At 40.8% G+C, this 22,303-nt stretch overlaps 2 protein-coding genes across 2 annotated transcripts; both read left to right on the forward strand.

Annotated features, from left to right (window-relative positions):
- Window positions 1-904: 904 nt before the first annotated feature.
- LOC308378248 (patched domain-containing protein 3-like) lies at window positions 905-6,600 on the forward strand (the record flags this gene model as incomplete). Its single annotated transcript, XM_080855109.1, has 5 exons — window positions 905-1,609; window positions 2,762-2,889; window positions 3,149-3,294; window positions 3,450-5,021; window positions 6,596-6,600. 5 exons carry the CDS (start codon window positions 905-907, stop codon window positions 6,598-6,600), a joined length of 2,556 nt encoding a protein of 851 aa, XP_080711235.1.
- Window positions 6,601-10,324: 3,724 nt separating this feature from the next.
- Window positions 10,325-19,655, forward strand: LOC308378163 (phenolphthiocerol/phthiocerol polyketide synthase subunit C-like; the record flags this gene model as incomplete). Its single annotated transcript, XM_080855002.1, has 6 exons — window positions 10,325-10,382; window positions 10,557-10,710; window positions 11,908-12,068; window positions 13,499-13,705; window positions 13,855-14,036; window positions 14,121-19,655. 6 exons carry the CDS (start codon window positions 10,325-10,327, stop codon window positions 19,653-19,655), a joined length of 6,297 nt encoding a protein of 2,098 aa, XP_080711128.1.
- Window positions 19,656-22,303: the final 2,648 nt, after the last annotated feature.

The following is a 22,303-nucleotide window of genomic DNA, read 5'->3' on the forward strand; positions in this document are numbered from 1 at the left end:
TTTATTAGACAAACAACAATTGCAATTGGGCTCACCCCCAGCAAAAAGCTGAAAATTAAGTAATGATAAACATATCGCACAAGGTTTATATAGACAGAAGTTTAGTTTTCAGCAGGGGTTACCATGTGGTGGATCTCTGACGTCCGAGGCTCCTTGTCTTGCAAGTATGGCAGTTTTGCACAAGGTCAGAAGGAGCACAGTTCCCTTCTTATCACCTCTGGTCTAAACATGCTCTTGTACATATGCAGACTAAGTGGCACCTAATAATCTTAGTTACACACGCACCGAAAAGCCATGTTCCTGCTTTCATAAGCACATGATTCATACAAGGAATTAATACAAGGGTTTTGATTCATAGATCCTTAAGTCATTAACAGTGCTTGGAAATTATCTCCATCAGTGTGTGTCTGTGTGTGTGGTTGTGTGTGTGTGTGTGTGTGTGTGTGTGTTTGTGTGTCTATGTGCTTGTGCGTGTGTGTGTGTTTCCAGGCTTTAGAAACTGGAGATGTATCACTGTTATTCATTAAATAGATTGGAGATGTATCACTGTTATTCATTAAATTAACCTTTTACAGTGACATGATGTAGTTATTCATTAAATGAATCTCTCATATTGACATCATGTCTCCAGTTTTCTGTGGTTTCCCGACTACAAGGAAGCACTGAGATATCTAAGGTACGTAGGCCTACTGTATCTGTCCCGCAAGGGTACAAATCCCCCTCTCATTTGTCATTAAGGAAGTGCATTCTGTTTATGTGTCAACTATTCATCACGGGTTCATTGAGTTAGACATGTCCTTGTCGATAGGCCAGTGTATGTAATCGCATTGGAAGATGACTGGAGAGCAGGAAAGAAGTCCGAGAGCTCAGAACTTTGCTTAGGTTGAAAACATCGATGCTAGAAATGCGTGCATGCAATACAAACTGCGTTGAAAAGCCTATATCAATAGGCTTTATGAAACTTGGTCTTTTTGTGGGAAAACATCCGTGGGTATTTTTAGTTTTACCTTTGATATTATCCGGGGGTCTCGGAGGGGGGTTTTACTTTCTCGGTGAAAGAGAAGCAAGCGATATCGAAGACCAATTCACACCAGTAAACGGCCAGGCGAAGACAGAGAGAGAATATGTCAAAAAGTATTTTCCTCACAGTGACGAATTCTCTCAGTTGAGGCTGTACACAGAAGGGACTTACGCGTCCGTGATCGTGCAAAGTTTTTCGAACAAAGACCTTCTCTCAAAAGACCTGTTTCGAAATGTAATTAATTTGGACCACAAAGTACGAAACATAACGTCAAAATTAAGAGGAAGCACCTATGCAGATCTCTGTGCGTATACAAACGGAAAATGTGTTTCAAATGCAGTTTTAGACATTGCATTCAAAGCTGACAACACATCTATTGATTACCCATTTCATCGCGGCGAGTTTTTAGGATCAACAATTGGCGGTGTGACCCTGAAACCAAACAGCAAATCAATACAAAGTGCAGAGGCAATTCGGCTTTTCTATTTTTTAAACGATGCCAAAACTGAGAAGACAGACAGAATTGAGAACGATGCATGGCTGCAGGCTTTTATAAAGACATTTTCAAAAGAAACCCCAGACGAAATGGTAAGTGTGTGTAATTCCTTATTAAAGGTAAGCCGTTTTAATTAAACATATTTAGCGTTACACAGGTGTAATTCTGAGGTCAGAAATGTGAAAAAGAGTCCGGTGTGTTGTAGATCTTCCTCTTCTGATAGAAATGCCTTCCGCATTTATTTACATGGATTGAAATGGTTCGCGTCGTGCCTAACAACTCCCCTTTCCTGTTCTAAAATCAGCGCAAACCACGGCATCTTGGGGCTTACTGATTAATTAGAACTCTCTTCCCATTCTGATCACATGTACAAAATCACATAAAAACAGCAAGATGGTCACCTCAGGATAGACCCGTTAGGTTAGGTTTCATAGAGAGAAGCTAAGCAGTAGAAAGCCAGCCAGGTGCTTCAGATGCTTTCTTTAAACTGCAAATCAGTTTCCATGTCTATGAACTGATTGCAACTGATTAGTGACTTCCAATTTCACCTGTGCTACCAAAAAAGCTAATGCAGTTTCAGTTGGTGTTAATGCAATTTCAGTTTAATCTTGAATATTTTTCTTGCAAATATTCAGCTTCAACATATTTTTTATCATAATGAGCCACTATCAATACAATGCACATTGTTGTTTTTTTAATCTACCTGTTTTTTACCCAGGTGTCAGTTTGTGTGATGTGTTATTTATCACAGTGAGTGAGTTATTTTTCCTCACAGTCTGTCACAAATAGGATTTAGGCCTACACGTTGTTGATCGTCTTAAATTCTTCGAACAAAGACCTTCTCTCAAAAGAATTGTTTCGAAAAGCAATCGATTTGGACCATAAAGCACAAAACATGACGACAGAATTTAGCACCTATATATATAGATCTGTGTGCAAAACTAAATGGAGAGTGCGCTTCAAGTGCATTTATCCAGAGCTGTTGCCACATCTATTAATTACCCATTTCATCACGGCAAAGTTTTTGGATCAACAATTGGCAAAACTGTGAAACCGAACAGCAAAGCAATACACTGTGCAGAGGCAGTTCTGATTTTCTATTATTTAAAAGATACCAAAACTGAAATGAACAGAAGCGAGAATTGTGTGTGGCTACAGGCTTTTATAAAGACATTAACAAAATGTTAAGTGTGTTAAATTCCATTGTGCTATTAAAGGTAACCCATTTAAACTGTTCATTTCAGATATCTGTATCTTATTTCACTTCAATTTCAAGACAAGAAGAATTTCAGAGGAATACAAAGACAGTTACTCCATTTTTCTCCATTACCTACTTTCTGGCCATTAACATTGCAGTTAATTCATGTCTCAGGTAGGTTTACAGCAATGCTGGATGCGAAAACACTCATTCACACACCATTTTAATGTGCCATGATAAATTCTAGGCCTACAAGTTGCATAGCTTTATAGAGTAGATAGGTCACCTTCCTACCAATGTGTTTTTATGCAGCTCCAAATCCATGCAAAGGTGTTAGAACACACTTTAGACTGCTATGTGGCCCGAGGAGGCTATGTGTTTCTCAGAGATGGTAACATGGCCCTTGGCTGGTGTACTGGGTTCTCTCTTTCAGGTTGGACTGTGTGAGAAACAAAGTGTGGGTGGCCTTGGCTGGTGTTTTCTCTACAGGCCTTGCTGTGCTTTCCAGTTTTGGATTGCTTCTATTCTGTGGGATGCCATTTTCAATTCCTGTTGCCAGTGCCCCTTTTCTCATTCTCGGTAAGACGGCCATTTTGTCATTACATTTGTTATTCAATACATTCATTATGTTTGTTTTCCCAACATAAGGCATTCCATCACGCCCAGTGGTTAATATTGCATTATTAGCTAATAAATACGGTCGTATGATATTTTGAAATACCGGTTGTCCCCAGGTATTGGTGTGGATGACATGTTCATCATGATCTCCTGCTGGCAGAGGACGAAGGTTCATGACAAGGTGGAAGATCGCATGGCAGAGACGTACAAGGAGGCAGCTGTCTCCATCACCATCACCACTCTGACTGATGCCCTGGCCTTCTACATTGGCCTCTTGACGCCTTTTCGCTCTGTACAGTCCTTCTGCATGTACACCGGAACAGCCGTCCTCTTCTGCTACATCTACAACATCACGTTCTTCGGTGCCTGTCTGGCACTGAATGGACGAAGAGAGAAGGACAACAGACACTGGCTGACATGCAGGAAGGTTGAAACTCCAGATAGAAACAAGAAGAGCAATGCCTGCTCAGTCGGTGGGGCTTATGATTCTCAGACAGGTGCAGAGGAGATTATACCAATCAATGTCTTCTTTAAAACGTATTATGGACCATTCTTGACTAATATATGGACCAAAGTGTTTGTGGTTTTTCTCTACGTAGGGTATCTGGCTGGTAGTATTTATGGCTGTTTTCAGATGAAAGAGGGCATAGATTTGAAAAATATAGCACCTGATGATTCGTATGTCGCTACCTATTATGACAATGAACACAAATATTTCTCATTTTACGGCCCCTATGTCATGTTAATCATTAAAGATGAAGGCTTCAAGTATTGGGAGACAAGTGCTCGTGAAAACCTCAACATGTGCCTGAAAGAATTTGAATCATCTAACATGGTTACCAAAAACATGACTTTATCTTGGCTTGACTCTTACGAGCAATATGGAGCTTTTACTGGATTAGATATTTCAGATAAAAATGCATTCATGAGAAACTTGCCCACATTTCTTGATAATTCAGGTTTCTATCCAGATGTTAATATTTCTAGTGGCAAAATACTGGCCTCGCGATTGTTCATCCCCAGTAGTAACATCAACACTGCAACTGACGAAAAGAACATGTTGAACTTTTTCAGAGACACAGCTTCCACTTGTGGGAAAAACATGGATCTCTTAGTCTACCACCCTGCCTTCATTTACTTTGACCAGTATGCAGTCATTGTTAGCAATACTATCCAAAATATTGTAGTAGCTACTGCAGTGATGCTTGTAATTTCTCTTCTGTTGATTCCACATCCTCTCTGTTCTCTATGGGTGACCTTTGCCATTGCCTCTGTAATAGTGGGTGTAGCTGGTTTCATGGCTTTGTGGGATGTTAATCTAGACTCCATCTCTATGATCAACCTGGTAATCTGCATTGGCTTTTCTGTGGATTTCTCTGCACACATTTCCTATGCTTTTGTGTCAAGCAGCCAAAAAACACCCGATGGAAAAGCCATAGACGCTCTCTACAACCTTGGGTATCCAATTATCCAAGGAGCTGTCTCTACTGTTGCTGGTGTTGTTGTCCTCTCGGCAGCAAAGAGCTACATCTTCAGAACATTCTTTAAGATCATGTTTCTAGTCATCTTGTTCGGGGCCGTCCACGGCCTTGTGTTTATCCCAGTGTTTCTGACATTCTTTGGAGTTTGTGGCGCTAGCAGCGTTGAAGACGAAAAGCCTCAGACACATGTTGATACCCCTATGAGCAGTAGTGTTGTAGATGAAAAGCCTCAGACACATGTTGATAGCCCTATGAGCAGTGGTGTTGAAGATGAAAAGCCTCAGACACATGTTGATACCCCTGGGGTCCAGTCAATGACTATTAGCAACACTATACAACAGCAAGGGCAAAGGCCAGGGCAAATAATTAACAGCACTGCCTTTAATAGAGGGCTGCCATATCGGCCTGCAAGCATTCAACCATATGCTATCAATGATTCAAAACAGACTTTTTACCACCATAATCAGCAAAATCAAGAAGGTAACAGATATTCCTTGAACAGTGGGCCATGGGGGTCATGTGGAACTCAAAACTTACCTATAGTTCAAACATCTGCTAATTTTTCCTCCTATAATGATCTTGGCTTTCAAGAGCAATCAGATGGCATTAATTCCACACAAAACTCTCACTACAGTACAGATCCTGACTGTCCTTAAATTACAGTTAATTTTATACAGTGCAAATATATTTTTGTATCTTTTTAAATTGACTACTTGAACACATAGAGACTTAAGACAGCTTCTTATTGGTAGGAACTGGATCTGTGTGTCAATTAATGTACTGATTTGAACACAGAGCATAATGTAATACTCAGCTTCAGTCACTTTTTTGTATGTAACATTCTGTTTGTGAGAGCTATGTATCATAAATACTATAATTTGACCTTTATCATTTTCTCATTATGTTATTGCTGATGTTTCAGCATGTTTGTGTTGCTATGTCACCCCACTGTCAACCCACACTCTGCTTGTAAAATTAGTCATTTTATGCATTTTTTTTTATTGTACAACTGAAAGCAAATGCAATAAATGTTTTGTGGTTCAGTTCATCACATGGTTTCAAGTGTTGTGTACTGAAGCTGAAATCCCAAACCTTTGTCTAAACAATATGCAAATCATATCAAAATTCAGCATCAGAAACACACATTTCTCCCATTAACAGTAATTACTGAAGAAAAACTATCCCCACAGACAGTTTTCAAACAATTCCAAAACCATTTTTGAGATGGAGTGTATGACGATGTGCCGTCACTACAAGTGAGTATGTGCCCAGACTGCCATACCACCGAGCCTGGCTCTTTGGCGTTGCGGTCAGAGTGCATGTTTGGCACCTTGTGGACCCGGGTTCAAGTCTCGCTGGGGTGACTACACTCTCCCTTTCCTACAGGGTGTATAAAATGCTCCTGAATATTCTGCCTCCATGACTATCTGTTTCTAACCCATTCTGTGGTTAAAGAATTAGCCCCACATATGTGATGAGTGCCCTATGCTCATGCCCTAGTTCCTGTGTACAGAAGCAGAATCATTAGTCATCATGAAGATGTGTGAGGGTATATTTTTCCCTTTCGTCACATTAACTGTCAAGTACTTCAAGTCAGGGTTAGCCAGGATACACTAAGATACTAAGTTAAATGGTCAAATAGATTGTTGTAAAATATATTTGTATTTGTTGTAGTCGTAAAACAACTACTTTCTGTCTGTACGAGATATACTGACATTAGATACGTACAGTAAGGTCCATGGAGAATCATTTGTGTTGTGCCTAAGCACTCTTATACTCAGGATGAGGGTCAGATCTTTTCCATAGAAGGTCAAATTAAATTATGGATTTATTATGTTTACTCATCAGTATATACAGTGTTTACAGTAAATCACACACGTTGTTAAAATAAATGCATAAGCATGCATAGTCAGCTAACGGAGATAAAGGGCCTGGGTATGTTCCTTGTGTGGTGGAACAGAAAGGCAAACTGACCTGTGAAAGACAATTACTAGTTGTAGGTGAAGCCGGGGTTGTTATATCAGTTTAATTAAATCAGTCTCATAAAATGTAATAATCATTAATTTCAGTATTTAACATTTTATAATTAAATTACTCTAATAATGAGAAACTCCAGTTGCACCACTGTGCTACAGTCTTAGTATGGTATCACAATACTAACGTATTACTGTACTATTTCATTACAAAGTCTATTTCACTTCATGTAACAACCAGATAGGTGAAGGCAATCAGAGTACTTGGTTGGCGGAAAATGTAAGCTAGATAGTAAACGGTCAAAGACCGTGAAGACTGTGAATTACAGATTGAGTATTTAAATCATATATGAAATAAAACAAGAATACTTTCTCACAAATATTAAACACACCTATAAGACTAATTTCTGCCCAGATGGCAGCCTTACTTGGATCGCTCTTGCTTATGGTTCTTGCGGCCTTTCGTTGAGCAAGGCGGAACGTGGGTTCGAGGAAGTGTGTGTGTCCTTCTCAGCTCCTCAGCTGAAACACGGGACGGCCCAGTGGTCTGCTGGGCTGCAGTATAATTCTATCGGTATAAACTTAGGTTGCAACTAAAGGAGTCCAAATATATTAGGAACTTTGGCAAAAAGTTCGATAAGACCCTTGGCTGCGTTGTTCTTTGTTCTTGTTCTGTTCTGCACCACTTTTATTAAATGAGTTCACTGTCGGAAACCCACTGCCAGAGAGAAAGAAGTTTCATTTCGCAGCCGCTTTTAAAGGGCAAAAATGTGTCACTTTTACAACTTTGTTGCAATCAATGCTGTCCCAATGATTTGTAGATAAGAAGTTAAGGTGATAAGAGAATTGTGGGTAATTTCTTCTATGGTGGGACTACACCTACATAGTGATAATGGCACATATTGGCTGTTCCACTTTAATCAAAATCTTGAGTATCATACCTTATCGAAATCGATGTATTTTGGAAACAAATGATAGCCTGGAGATGAAAGCCTACCTTATTCTTCAGAAATATGGAAGTGCATAAAGAAAAATATAACCATAAAATCTTCGCCAGTAAGGAAGTGTCATCAAATCTGTTTATGTGTCAACCATTCATGTCAATGAGCCAGACATTTCCTTGAAAAAATAAATAGTTTCTTTAAACTGCAAAGCAACCAATTTTTTTTTTAAATGTACAGAATGTGTTTTGACACGAATAAGTAAAAGCCTAACTTATTCTTCAAAAACATGGAAGTGCATTAAGAAAAAATAAAACCATGAAATAGTCTTTGCCAGTAAGGAAGTGCCATCCAATCTGTTTATGTGTCAACCATCCATTGATCCAGAAATTATGCCAGTCATCCAGGAACCAGGAAGCGTAGGCTCTAGGTTAATGAGTGGGCAGACAAGGAACTAGGCACACAAAAAAACACATCATGACAGGATACAGGGAAAACATTGATTAAGATCTGGAGGTACTGGGCAGGATAGTAGCAGCTTCTGGGCACAGCTGTTTTCAGTGAAATACATAACTGGACAAGCGAAGTGTCATGTGGTGCCCAGGCAGCATTGGCAATAGGCTCAGAATCCTGTTAGTTAGCAAGGAACCAGGGAGCACAGACTCTAGGTTAAAGAGTGGGCAGACAAGGAACAAGACACACAAAAAAACACATCATGACAGGATACGGGGAAAACATTGACTAAGATCTGGAGGTAGCTAGCCTGACGATGTCATACTCATAATTCTAGTCAGAATATGAGTCTGAGACCGAACTCTTGGGCTGTGATTATGGGGCGTGTTTCAACGAACCAGGAAAGAAAATTCCTCTTTGCTGAATTGGATACCTAGAACCAATCAGAGCAACGTAGTATTACCATGATCTGACAGATTAAACTTTTACCTGATCCCGTAGGAAGGACGGCAAAAACATCTTTTCAATCGACAAATGCCTTGATCGCGTTTCTCTGTTCCTCTTTCAAAATGAATGCGCTGTCAATATCTGCTGAGATATGCCTGCTCACGTTACTTAATTAGCACTCAAGGCTAGAAGCTACCATTAGTTTCAATGATTTTTTTGGCCAACACGTTAGCATAACCGATCAATAATGGTCTAGAGTGCTTTAGTTAGGACCTAAAATCCTCGGCAACACTCGTTTTGCGTATACACAACTAACCGAGTCAATGTAGACATAAAAAAGTCGTGTAGATAGCTTAAATCATATAAAATATGTCCCACTAAGCTCCCGAGACGGCGCCATCTTTGTTCGATGTATATTCCGGTATATTCTATCTATATCTGTCCATCAACGTATAAAGCCCGCCCTTACAATTTGATTGGTTTAGATTGCTTTCTCAACCTTTTTGAAACGTTAAATCTCTCCCAACTAGCTCGATTCCAGACTGAATCTCCCAGACCAAAAATGTTGTGGGCGGAGTTCAGGCTGGTATCCAGGCTAGGAGGTAGCACTACAAAGGATGACATTTTTTACCTTATTTCATTACCTTATCCCCCTTATATCTCCCATTCCTCGGAGTTGGCAGTAGAACATAGTATTTGACCTTAATATGTTTTTATCTATAACAAGTCCTCAAGCAAAAGTCAAGTGTGATGGCCTCATTAATCAACTTTAAATATTTTTTTTTCCAGCTCCAGTTCCTCCGTTGATGATAATGGACAAATGCTAACTTAATCTTGCTAACTAATCTTAAATCATGTATTCACAGATGTAGAAATGAACAGCAGTTTATTCCAGGTGAAACAATCATTTGGTCTGCTAAACACACTGCAGTGAATCCCCTCACTGGGCATGAGCAAGATGGTCACCTCAGGATAGTCCCCTGTTAGCTTAGAAGCTAAGCAGAAGAAAGCCAGTCAGATGCTTCAACGTTAAGATCAAACTATCACACAGAGATAGCTCACCCTCCATTACCAAAGGAGCATGACAAGACATGAGCATCAGATCTCTTGGTCCGTAAAGATGGGAAGAATGGATGCAGAAAAATGTTCAATCAACATACAGTAAATCACACCATTAACAATAAAGAACTGGTGTAAAGGTAATCGTAAAGGTAATCATAGTTTTAATGCTACCATACCAACTAGCCTACCATAGAGAAAATTAACGGCAATAATGTAGCCTATATCACTGCACCTTGAGAGCTATGTTGCATACAACACCATCCAAAGTGAGTGATGGAGGTTCTGAATTATCCTCCAGTGTCTTATGCAGTACAGACTTCTCACGCAAGGGGGACTTGTGCCCTTGTGTTAAGTGAAATATCTGAACAAATGAATATCTGAGTTTAAACTCTCCCCCTTCCTACACAGTACTACCAATTGCCTTGTAGACACTTTAAACACTAACTACGAAAACACACGCCTCCTTTGTTATAAAAGGAGACATCAGATACTCATCAGATACGTTCGATAGCCTAGTTTGAAAGGTGGGTAAATTACGTACCTGTTACGGACGTCAAAGTTTCTGATGCCCTTTCCCTAGTAACAACAGGCGCCTGTTTGGCAGTCGCCAAACATCTGAACTATAGATTGCGGCATGGATGACGAGACTGATGAAATTGCCGTTGTTGGCATTGGCTGCAATTTTCCGGGAGGTGAGTCTATTATTGCTGTGGTATGAGCATGTTTACAGTTATGATGTTTGAGAGAAAAGACAATTAGATGGTTGATTTATCACTGCTTCTACACAACATCTCAAAATTAATTGAAATTGCTATGTGTAATCAACTAAATAATATTCTCCACCCTATTCATACATAAACTTTAAGGAGAGGGATTGGACCACTTCTGGGATGTACTTCGGAATGCGAAGAACTGTGCGGTTGAGATTCCAAACGAGAGGTTCGACTGCTCCTACTGGTGTGACCAAGATGATAACAAGGCTGGGAAATCTCGCGCCTCGAAAGCGGCACTCATAAATGGGTAAGTTTACACTTCATGGGTGATCTAGCACTTAATGCAACTATAACATTTTACAGAATGATTTTATGGCCCTCTATCTATCTATCTATCTATCTATCTATCTATCTATCTATCTATCTATCTATCTATATATATATTTATTTATCTATCTATCTATCTAGTGCCGGATTAACCATTAGGCAGAAACGGCACGTGCCTGAGGGGCAGTCAAAGGTTCGTGCCACAAAATTGTTCACAAATAATGTTTACCAAACATACAACCAGTAAAAATCTAAATCTCAGGATAATTAGCATTCTGCACTCCAAAAACTGCTTTTCTAACCTAAGGGATGTATTTCATCTAACCCCTTAAGATCACGTTATATCATGATGAAGATCAAAGTAAGACACAAAACAAATGATATAACTAAATTAAATTAAAAGTATTTATACATCTATATAGCTCCAAATCGTAGATAGTTAAAGGCTAAGGTGAAGAGATATGTTTTTAGTTTTCTTTTAAAGATGTTTAGCTAGCTGGCTTCCCTTTGGGGCGCAATTGACGAAGGTTGCGTCCCCGATTTTCTTACGGCTGTTGCTGGGAACCTCCAATAAACCAGTATTCGAGGATCGCAGTGGTCTTGAAGGCAAATATTGGACGAGGGAGTTTGCCATGTAACTTGGTCCTAGCTCATTAAGGCTTTGTATATAAGGAGAAGGACCTTAAAATCATTTCCAAAGGTTACTGGAAGCCAGTGCAGAGCAGCTAAAACTGGACTAATGGGCTCTCTCCTCCTGGTTCTGTTTAATAGAGTTTGCAGTTGTAAAAGCGTGCAAGATTACAATCTAAGGTCTAGTAAACTGTAAAGCATAGTGTTACTGTGCCTGTGTAGTCATGCATATCCATACACTGCAAATTGTATTGACTAAACTAGTTTGTATTAAATATTTAGTTCATGAATCAGTTCATCTTTTGTCTGGGGTCCATTTCCATGAGCCCGAGAACTATTTTAAATTGTTCAGGCCATTCTCTATTTTTTTTTTTATGTGCTTAAGGGCCAGCGGAGGCTTAATCCGGCACTGTCTCTATCTGTCTATCTGTCTGTCTGTCTGTCTGTCTCATGGATCCAGCCTAGAAAAGTCTAAAACATATCTAAACTGCTGTACAATACGAATTTACATAATCTTAACATTAAATGCATTTGCTTTTGTTTCTAGGTTTAATGAGTTTGACCACAAATTCTTTGGCATCACTGAAGCTGAGGCAGACCAGATGGATCCTCAGCACAAGTTGCTGCTGCAGTGTTCCTACAGAGCTCTGGAGAATGCTGGGATACCCATGGAGAAAGCCAGCGGCACCAGAACAGGAGTGTTCATGGGTAAGGTGCTCTTTGATCAGTGCTTAGGACTAGTGGTGGGGGAATGTTTTTTTTATGTTGGTTCTCAGGTATTGTAATGGTCAGATGTTTGAAAAGTATATGTTGTCAAGTAACCAGGCCAGGGTTTGGCCAGGGCTTCATACTTTATAATTATTTTTTGTAATGCACCACGGCAGTGCATAGTAATAGTACCGTAATTTGGTTGGTTTCCTCTCTCTTTTAATCTGTGTTGCCCAACCCTTTCCCTCAGCATGTCTGATTTGATTGGTTTGCTTAATTGACTAATTAAGCACCCAAATGTGTTTCACCTTTGCTGTTACCTACTTGATTTTACCAATGTATCTGGGGGTTCACATACTTTTGCACATACACTATTTTGATGTTTCATGTAGTTTTTTGGCTACTCACACAAATCCCTCTAAACAAGTACATGCAATTGATAAACATAAACCTGACGTTTCATACATGGAAAACTGGTGATGATAAAACAGGAAAATCAATGTAAAACAACAGAAAACTTTAAACTGCTCAAGGTTCACATATACTTTCAAGCACCACTGTATGTTATGACCTGGACATCCTATAACATTTATGCATATCAGTGCCCCCATGTGCTTAAAATGATGAACACATTCAATTCAGTTCAATTTCATTTTTATAGCGCCAAACAATTCAATTGTCTCAAGGTGCTTTACACATAGCACCCTCCACTCCTATAGAGGGAGCACTCCCTACAGAAAACATAAATTCATGCCATATCCACTGAGCAAAGAATTGTCCAATCTGAGCATGTGAAATGTTGTCTGGGAAAGTCCCAACCCTCTTCTTCCGGCCAATTTGATTTTGCCTCAGAAGTGGGTCTGGCAAACTTGCTATAGAAGTTCATTTCAGCATTGTAAGGATCCTTGGGGCCAATCACAAACTGGCTATTGGCTACCCGGCTACGTCACAAAAGCTACGGCACGGACAGTTTTTAAACATTGGACATGGTGGCCGCCGAAGCACCGCAAAACTTCGATAAGGCAAGTTTTCTTTAATAACAGAACAGAAACTTGCCCTGGAACAATTCATACAGAAAAAATATTTGCTTGCTTTATTACCGATCGTTGTATCGTTGTATAGTATCGTTGGTCTGATTGGTTAAAGGCGTGTCCAATTACGTGACTGAAGTGGACCGCTGTTGAGTATTTAGCCAGACCAACTGAGCAAATTAAATGCAGTGAAGGGGCAGGGAATTCCCAGACAATATGAAATGAAGAATACACATATGTTATATTCTAATTAAATATGATTGAATTATGAAACTGTAATCAATAATAATTTCCGTAATTTAATTTGATTCAATACCATTGAAACATTTCTGAAATGTTCTAAATGTCTTTGATAGTTCCATTGTTGTGGTTTGTTTTTGTTTGTTAATTTTCCATTAGGTCTGATGAACCGAGACTATGAGCTGTCCAGGGTGAATGCCAGCCCAAAGAACATCGACCACAGCACTGGCACTGGAATAGCTATGAGCATCGCTGCCAATCGGATCTCCTACATCTTCAACTTCACTGGGCCCTCCCTGGCCATTGACTGTGCCTGCTCCTCATCTCTTGTTGCTCTTCACATTGCATGCCAGGCCATAAAACAAGGTTTATTACCCCTCATGTATTAACCTAGTGTAAAGAGTATGACTAAGGAAACTTTTATACTAGTCTATAAAACTTTACTTTACATCTATGAGATTTTACATGTGAAAGTGTTGGAAACTCACTGATCTGGTATGTGTTTAATGCGGCAGGTGACTGTGAGATGGCCATGTGTGGTGGTGTGAGCTGCATCTTTGAGCCAAGAGTCTTTGTGGCCCTCAGCAAAGCCAAGATGATCTCACCTGAAGGCACCAGTAAACCATTCTGCAGCAATGCAGATGGCTACGGCAGAGGGGAGGGCTGTGGAGTTGTCCTGCTGAAGCCACTGAAACAGGTACCTTTGGAGGTTAAATAATATTGGAGTTTGAGTCAGCCTTAATCTGGCTGCATTTTGAAAGCACGTCTGTATTTCTTTAAGGCTCTTCAAGATGCTGATCATGTTTGGGGCATAATCAGGAAGACTGCAGTGAACCAAGATGGTCGCACTGTCACTCCAATCACCAAGCCGTCCATGGTTCAGCAGAAGGAGCTTCTCAGCAGGATCTACTCCACAGAGAGTGACCTGACGAGTGTCCAGTACATAGAGGCTCATGGGACTGGAACCCCAGTAGGTGACCCAATAGAGGCAAGCAGCATCTCTAACGTTATTGCCAAAGCCAGACCCCCAGGATCAGAGACACTCATTATAGGCTCTGTGAAAAGTAACATTGGACACACTGAATCAGCAGCTGGTGTAGCAGGATTGATTAAGGTGCTTCTAATGATGAAACATGAGACCATTGTTCCATCAGTTTTCTACTCAGAAGACAATGCTAGCATAGATGCGAAAGCTCTGAATCTCAGAATACCAACTAGGGTAGAAAAATGGAAAAGCCTTTCTCCAGATGGAAGAGTTGCAGGAATCAATAACTTTGGTTTTGGTGGGACCAATGCCCATGCAATTGTCCAGCAGCAAAAACAGCCACAAATACTAAAAGCTTCAGTTAGCAAAAATCATCATTTTGTTGTGCTCTCTGCAGCCTCTGAAAAATCACTTGCCATGACAATTGAAGACACAGCAGATAAACTTGAGAAAGAGATCACAGCTGATCTCCAAGCTATAGCATACACATCAGCATGCAGGAGAACTCACTTAAAGCACAGGCACAGAATGGCCTTACTCTCCACCACACTGACAGACTTGACAGATCAGCTTAGATCTGCTCTCAACAAAAAGAGAGTCCAGTCAAAGGCAGACCCCAAATTAGTGTTTGTATTCTGTGGCAATGGTGTAACTTACAGAGGCATGTGCAGGCAGCTCCTCAGAGAAGAGCCTATTTTCCAACAGAAAGTAAAGGAGATTGAGACTCTTTTCCAACGCTACGAAAGTTTAAGCATCATAGAACAGCTAGAGGCAGAGACAGATGAGAATGATGATTTCTCAAAGCCTGAAGTCATCCAGCCACTGCTGTTTGCTATCCAAGTTGCTATTGCTACTCTCCTGAAGCACTGGGGTGTCAGAGCAGATGCTGTCCTTGGGCATTCTGTGGGAGAGGTTGCTGCTGCTCATTGCTCTGGCCTGTTGTCTCTTGAGGATGCAGTGAAAGTCATCCATTACCGCAGCGCTTTACAAACCAAGGTCACAGGAGGGAAAATGCTGGTTGTCAGCAACATGTTAGTGTCAGAGGTCTTAAATCTTCTGCCCACTTACTCAGGAAAGGTTTGTCTGGCAGCATACAACAGTCCACAATCTTGTACAGCATCAGGGGATGCAGAGGCCATTGTGAAACTACACCAAAAGTTAAGCAGCAGTGACAAATCCAAAACTACTTTTCTTCGCATTTTGGACGTTCCTGCTGCCTACCATAGTCACATGATGGATCCCATTCTATCAGAGGTTAGGGATAGTATAGGAATCATGCAAGAACATGCCAAGGAGACAGAACTCTTCTCAACAGTGACAGGAAATGCTGTGTCCCCCACAGACTTTGTCAGTGGGGAGTACTGGGCCCAGAACATCCGTGAGCCTGTATTGTTTGAACAAGCTGTGAGAGCAACAGCCAAAGACCGAAAGAATGTGGTCTTTGTAGAGATAGGCCCAAGACCAGCTTTGCAGAGGAACATCATAGAGACTCTGGGTAATGATGTTAAAGTTCTCTCCTCTGTCCAGCCAGAAAATGATCATGAGGCAATGCTCATGACAGTAGGACAATTGTTTGAGGCAGGGTTTAATGTAGACTGGGAGCAATTTTACAAAGGATTTAGGGCCCTACCAACACCATTTCCAAGGTATCAGTTTGAGAGTACTAAAAGAGGTGTAATTATTGAGTCAGCACACAACACCAACACTAGCACCCATCCTGTGATATCCAAGTCTAGGACAGATTATAATACCTTCACTTGTGATCTGACATCTGACTCACTGTTGTATTTGTATGACCACAAAAATAATGGTGTTGCAATCATTCCAGGGGCCTTTTACGTTGAGCTGGGCCTTGCTGCATACATGGAATATGCCAAACCCAAGGTCCCACTTAACACTCTGCAGCTCAGTATCAATTTCCAGAGTCCTTTTATTTTCAGCCAGAACACTCCTGACATGAAAGCACAGCTTGAACCGGCAGGGAATCTGACCAATTTCAAAATATTCTCCCAGTTGGCCACCTATGCCTCTGGCACAGTGGAGCACAGGCAAGGGAGGATTGTTGAGGAGCAGAGAATAGCACTGGACAGCATCCGCCAGAGATGTCAGTCAGTTGTGAATGCAGATGAGTTCTACAAGTCTCTCTGTCTTGGGGGGTTTGAGTATGGTACAGTGTTCAGGAACAAAGGAGATGTGTTCTATGGAGAGGACCTCAGAGAAGCATATTCTGTTGTAACCATATCTGAGGAGCTGCTTCCTCAGCTACATGATTACCACATTCATCCCGTTGTGTTAGATTATCTGTTGCAGCTGGTGCCTGTCACAGTTCCTCATGGATTTCTTGCCCGGCCCGGTTTTCCTTCAAAGATAGGGACGATAACAGTCATGCAGCCTCTGCAGAGCGAAATGGTGGTCTATTTGAGAGCAGTGACTGTGGGAGCAGATGATTTGGAACTTTGTGGGTGTTTCACAGACAAAGAGGGTGTGGTTTTGATTGAACTGAAGCATCTGATGGTCAGGTATCTGGGAAGTAGCTCTCGTGTTGTGGATGAGTACTTCTTCCATAACAACTTCGATGCAATAAGTCTGAACAGTGAAGGCATTGCGTTCCCAAGAGCATTGGTCTTTACCGACCAGTTAGGGGTGTCTGAAGCCTTGAAAAAGCACTTGAGTCCATCCTCCAGGTTTTTACCCTTACAAAGTGCTAAGGTATTGTTGAATCATGGATTCCCAGCATTGCTCTCAGAGCTGAAGATTCCTGATGTGAGAAAATCCTTCACAGAGGTTGTGTTCATGTGGGGTCATGGTGACATAACCAACCGTGAAGCTGATTACATCCTAGAGAACATCGCAGGTTGCTGTGAGATTCTCCGGCAGATAGTTGTCTATCTGAAGGATATTAATTTCTCACACTCCATCAGAGTGGTGACTTATCAGTCTACTGGAGACAGAATAGATCACATAAGTCCAGGGTTTGTGCTTTCTGGCATGACACGAGCATGTGCAGCAGAGATCTCAAACCTTTCCTTTCAGCTGATTGACATTAGCTCTGTCTCAGCTGAAGACATCAGGGCCCTTTCCCAGGTCTTGACCTCCTACCCCTGCAGCAAATACCCAGAGCTGGTGGTGAAACATGGGCAAGTTCTCCAGCCACAAATAACTCGCACCTCAACACCAGCCTTACATAGTCCTGAGAGTAAGGATCACTGTTCACAGGCAGAATGCTTTTCTTTGCAGACGACTGACCCTTATAAGATGACCAGATTGTCAGCCATTCCATTTGAGAAAGAGGCTGGTCAGATTGATGAGCAAAATGTTGAGGTTGAACTCAATGAAATCTGTGTGCATTCCTCAGACTACTTCCCGGTCAGTGCCTCTGACTTCAGTTTTGGCCAGACGATATACTGGAATAATCACACATCTCAGAACCACAGGCTCCTGGCTCTTGATTTCAGTGGCATGGTCACTGCAGTGGGGAAGAGTGTGAGGAAACTGAAAGTGGGAGACCACATTGCAGCCTGCTACCCCATAGCAGCAGCTTCAAAAGTTGCTATTCCAGCAGAGGTTTGCTACAAAACAAAAAAACTTCCCATCTTCAAAGAAGCTCCGTGCCTGTCACATTTTGCTCTTGCATGGGAGGTCTTGCAACATGCAATGTCAAAGCCAAAACAACACGGCCGTTTGGGCATTATCACCTCTGCCCCTAACTCTAATCTTGTGAAGATTTTGATGCTCACAGCAAAAAAGACAAGTTGGAATGTCACAGTAGGAGCTGATCCTAGCTCCAGTTTTGACAAAGTTGATGCAGTTGTTCTACTTCCTCCATTTCATGAATCTATGGTTGAAAAAGTGGGGAAAATGTCCTCTAATACAGAAACCATTATCATTTGTGACAACCACACAAACACATTATTCACTCAAAGGGCTTGCAGAGGTGATAATATGCGAACACAGATCATCTACATGTCCAGCATTTTTCAGAAGTTGGCCCTGCGAATGCACAAGCCACATATCTACCGTTGGCTCAGATCAATGCAGTTGGACAAGAAGTCACTGGCTTTTAAAAAGTCCACTTTTCAAAGGATGAATTCTGGTTGCATAGAATTCCTTCCCATCGAGGAATTAGAATCTTACTTCAGTTGTAAGACACTGCCGGTGCTGATGCTGAAAAACAGCAATGCACTGTCTGATATCCCTTTGTTGCCCAAACCCAAACAGTTATTCCACAAGAACGCAGTGTACATTGTGGCCGGTGGACTGTCTGGGCTGGGGTTTGAAACTGTGAAGTTCATTGCCCAGAGAGGTGGAGGACACATTGTTAACTTTTCCAGGAGCAGTCCTTCCCCAGAGGTCCTGGATGACATAAGCAATGTCCAGAACCAATGGTCTGCCGTCATTACTAGCCTTAAATGTGACGTGTCCAATTCTGCAAATGTCCAGCAAGCAGTCACTCAGGTTGGTCAGAGTTTTCCCACTTGTCCAATCAGAGGAGTATTCCACAGTGCAGTTGTGCTTCATGATGGGCTTCTTGAAAGCCTCAACAAGTCCCTCTTTGAAAAAGTCATGTGTCCAAAAGTGAATGGTGTGTTGAATCTGCACCATGCCACCCGGCACTGTGAGCTAGACTATTTTGTCTGCTACTCCTCCATCGCTTCATTCCTGGGAAATGCCTCTCAGACAAACTATGCCTCAGCAAATGCGTTTTTGGACACATTCTGTCAGTACCGCAGGAACCTTGGACTCCCTGGCCAGTCCATCAACTGGGGGGCCCTGAACCTTGGTCTTCTTCTGAACAAAGAGCATCTTCAGAAGTTTCTTGAGGCACAGGGGTTGATGGTTTTGGACGTCGCTGAAATTCACAAGAGCCTAGAGCAATGCCTCCTGTTAAACAAACCACAGCAGACAGTGTGTAAATTCAACTTCACAAACATTAGGTACCATGTTCTATCTGAAAACACCTCCCTCAACATGCGCTTGAGAGTAGTAGCGGAGGACAGTCTCCGTAAAGCCAAAATGGTTGATCATGTATCAGCCCATAAAACCTCAGTGTCTTCACCAAGTGAATATGTCCGGTCTGTGCTCAGTGAAACCATCAGTGTTGAGTATGATGATGTAGTTGAGGAAACATCCCTCTCAACTCTTGGTGTTGACTCCATGTTAGCTATGACTCTCCAGAATCTGATCTTCCAGGAAAGAGGTGTTAATATCCCTCTTGTTAAATTATTGGATCCTAACAGTACTGTTGCTACCCTGGCAACAATACTGATGGAGCATTCCAATGATGATTATGAACATGAGAATCAGAAGGCTGTCTTTGACACTGCACTTTAAAATAATGTGTGATAACATGTCTGAATAAATTCATATTTTGTGTTAAACTGAAATTAAAATTGCAATCGTAACAGTAGATATTGCAAAAATACATTTTGCATTGCTATTGTAAGATTATATAATCACAGTGTAAAGATTGTATTCATGAGTCTTTACATGTTAAAACATCTAGTGTTTTTGCTTTTAATTCTGATGGTAGTGTTGTGTAATCAGGTCAGATTAGCAAAATACCATAACAGTTTCATTTGTATTGTTCTTGATGGTGATGTTATGAACCTGTATCTACACAATAATACACAATAAAACCTTCTGTGGACATAAGGTGGTTCTAATTTCTTAAAGCTCAACGGAGTAAAAGCACACGAGACGAACTGAAGTAATAATGAGCGTAGAGAAAAAGAGTTATAACTAGATGATCCTACTTCGAAGCGAAGTTTCTGAAAAGAAAGATACGTCATTGTCATCCCCTATTTAAGGGCTCCTGAGGGGGCGGGCTCAGGAGAGCGATTGGACGTATCTCACACTGTAAAAAACAACCTATAGAATTTACCCAATTTATCTAAGGTAACAATTTGCATCTACTTTGGTTGGGTAACTTTCAATACAATATTTTGAGTAAAGACTACCTACATTCAACAGCTATGAAATACTAAAAATTAGAAATTGGGTAAATTTTACCTTTTTCAACCCCTTACGGTACCACTTTACAATAAGACTCCATCAAATGGTTTATAAATGGTCTAAAATAGGTTATAAATTAGGTTGTAAACACTTTGTAAGTCATTAATAAGCCCTTATAAATGAGTTATAAACACAGTTTTTATACATCGATGCAGGCTCACTATTTTGGGAAGATCCCCATCTTGGCAACCGACTGACTATCCCTCTACAAGCCCAATTGCACACTCCCTACCATTCTTGTATCTGTTACTGACCACAATGCCAAAGAGCCAAGCTCATTGGTATGGCAGTCACATTACATACTCAACCGTAGCGATGGCACTCTGTCACAACTGTTTCACCCTTTCACCTTGCAATGTGGATATGGTAAAATCTATATCTTGGGCAAACATACCAGTTTTGACTGTATCATAACTTGACTTTCCTTGCAGTGTAATCATATCAGTATCCAAACTGGTTTACAACTTTTTTTACTGATACTGTCCATGTCTGGGGTATTATTAGCAAAACTGCATTCAACCAAGATGATCAGTCTGTTTCTCCACTCACCAAGCCGTCCATGGTTCAGCAGAAAGAGCTTCTCAGCAGGATCTACTCCACAGAGAGTGACCTGACGAGTGTCCAGTACATAGAGGCTCATGGGACTGGAACTCCAGTAGGTGACCCAATAGAGGCAAGCAGCATCTCTAACGTTATTGCCAAAGCCAGACCCCCAGGATCAGAGACTCTCATTATAGGCTCTGTGAAAAGTAACATTGGACACACTGAATCAGCAGCTGGTGTAGCAGGATTGATTAAGGTGCTTCTAATGATGAAACATGAGACCATTGTTCCATCAGTTTTCTACTCAGAAGACAATGCTAGCATAGATGCAAAAGCTCTGAATATCAGAATACCAACTAGGGTAGAGAAATGGAAAAACACTTCTCCAGATGGAAGGGTGGCAGGAATCAATAACTTTGGTTTTGGTGGGACCAATGCCCATGCAATTGTCCAGCAGTTTGTTTATAGTGTGCAGTAAATATAGTCATTATAGAGATATTAGCCAAAATCCCTTTATTTGTATAGATATATTACAATGTTTATAATAAACTTAATATACTGTGTGGCCAATATGATTAACTGAATATTTTAACCAAATGTTATCACTTTTCTTTTACAAGTGAAACAGCTTTTTTTAAACTTTGATTCAGTCATTTGCGTCAGTCAAAATGTTGGCAGTGGACTGCCTTAATTCAAAATTGCGCAACTAACCACCAGCAGTTAAACTTTCCCATGCTGGTGTATTTACATTAGAAATATAATACATTTGTGTTAAACTATGAAATAGAGTTGTATTCATGACTGTATACATGCAACAAAATGTTTTTGTTGTTGTTAGTCATGTGTGTAATATAAAATTATCAAAACATTGCTTATTTTTGGTAAATGAAAATGTCATTATTGTACTATTTTGGACAATTTGCATTTTCTGTTGTAGATCATCGTCGTTATTCTAAAACAAAACATTATACTGTTCATGGACATTCTGATACTGGTACCTATCGAATACTGTAGGCTATATTATTATGGAGTCATACTTTATGAACACAGGGGGGCAGTCATGTCTCAGAGGAGATGAGTATCATCTTTTCTGTCAGCTGTCACTGTATGGAATAGTATCTCTGCAGATAAGATAATACAGGACACTAAAGATTCACCAAGGATACTTTAATCTGAGAAAGAAGAATGACAGAAAGAGAATCAAACGATTGGAAGCAGCAGCAGCAAATGTCAAAAATGTAAAAGCAGGTCAGATTCTAAAAGAGGTCAGATTCTATTTTTTTTTTTTTTTTATTAAATTAAAAATCGAGCCTTGGAGAGGGAGACCTCCATAAACCCAGTGAAGGAGAGGCAGAAAAGAGAGAGGGAGGCAGCTGCTGAAGCTTCCGGAAAAGAAGAGCAAGAGGTGTGTAGATTCCTTCTCA

The sequence above is a fragment of the Sprattus sprattus genome (assembly GCF_963457725.1).
Source record: "Sprattus sprattus genome assembly, chromosome: 17".
Lineage (NCBI taxonomy): Eukaryota > Metazoa > Chordata > Actinopteri > Clupeiformes > Clupeidae > Sprattus > Sprattus sprattus.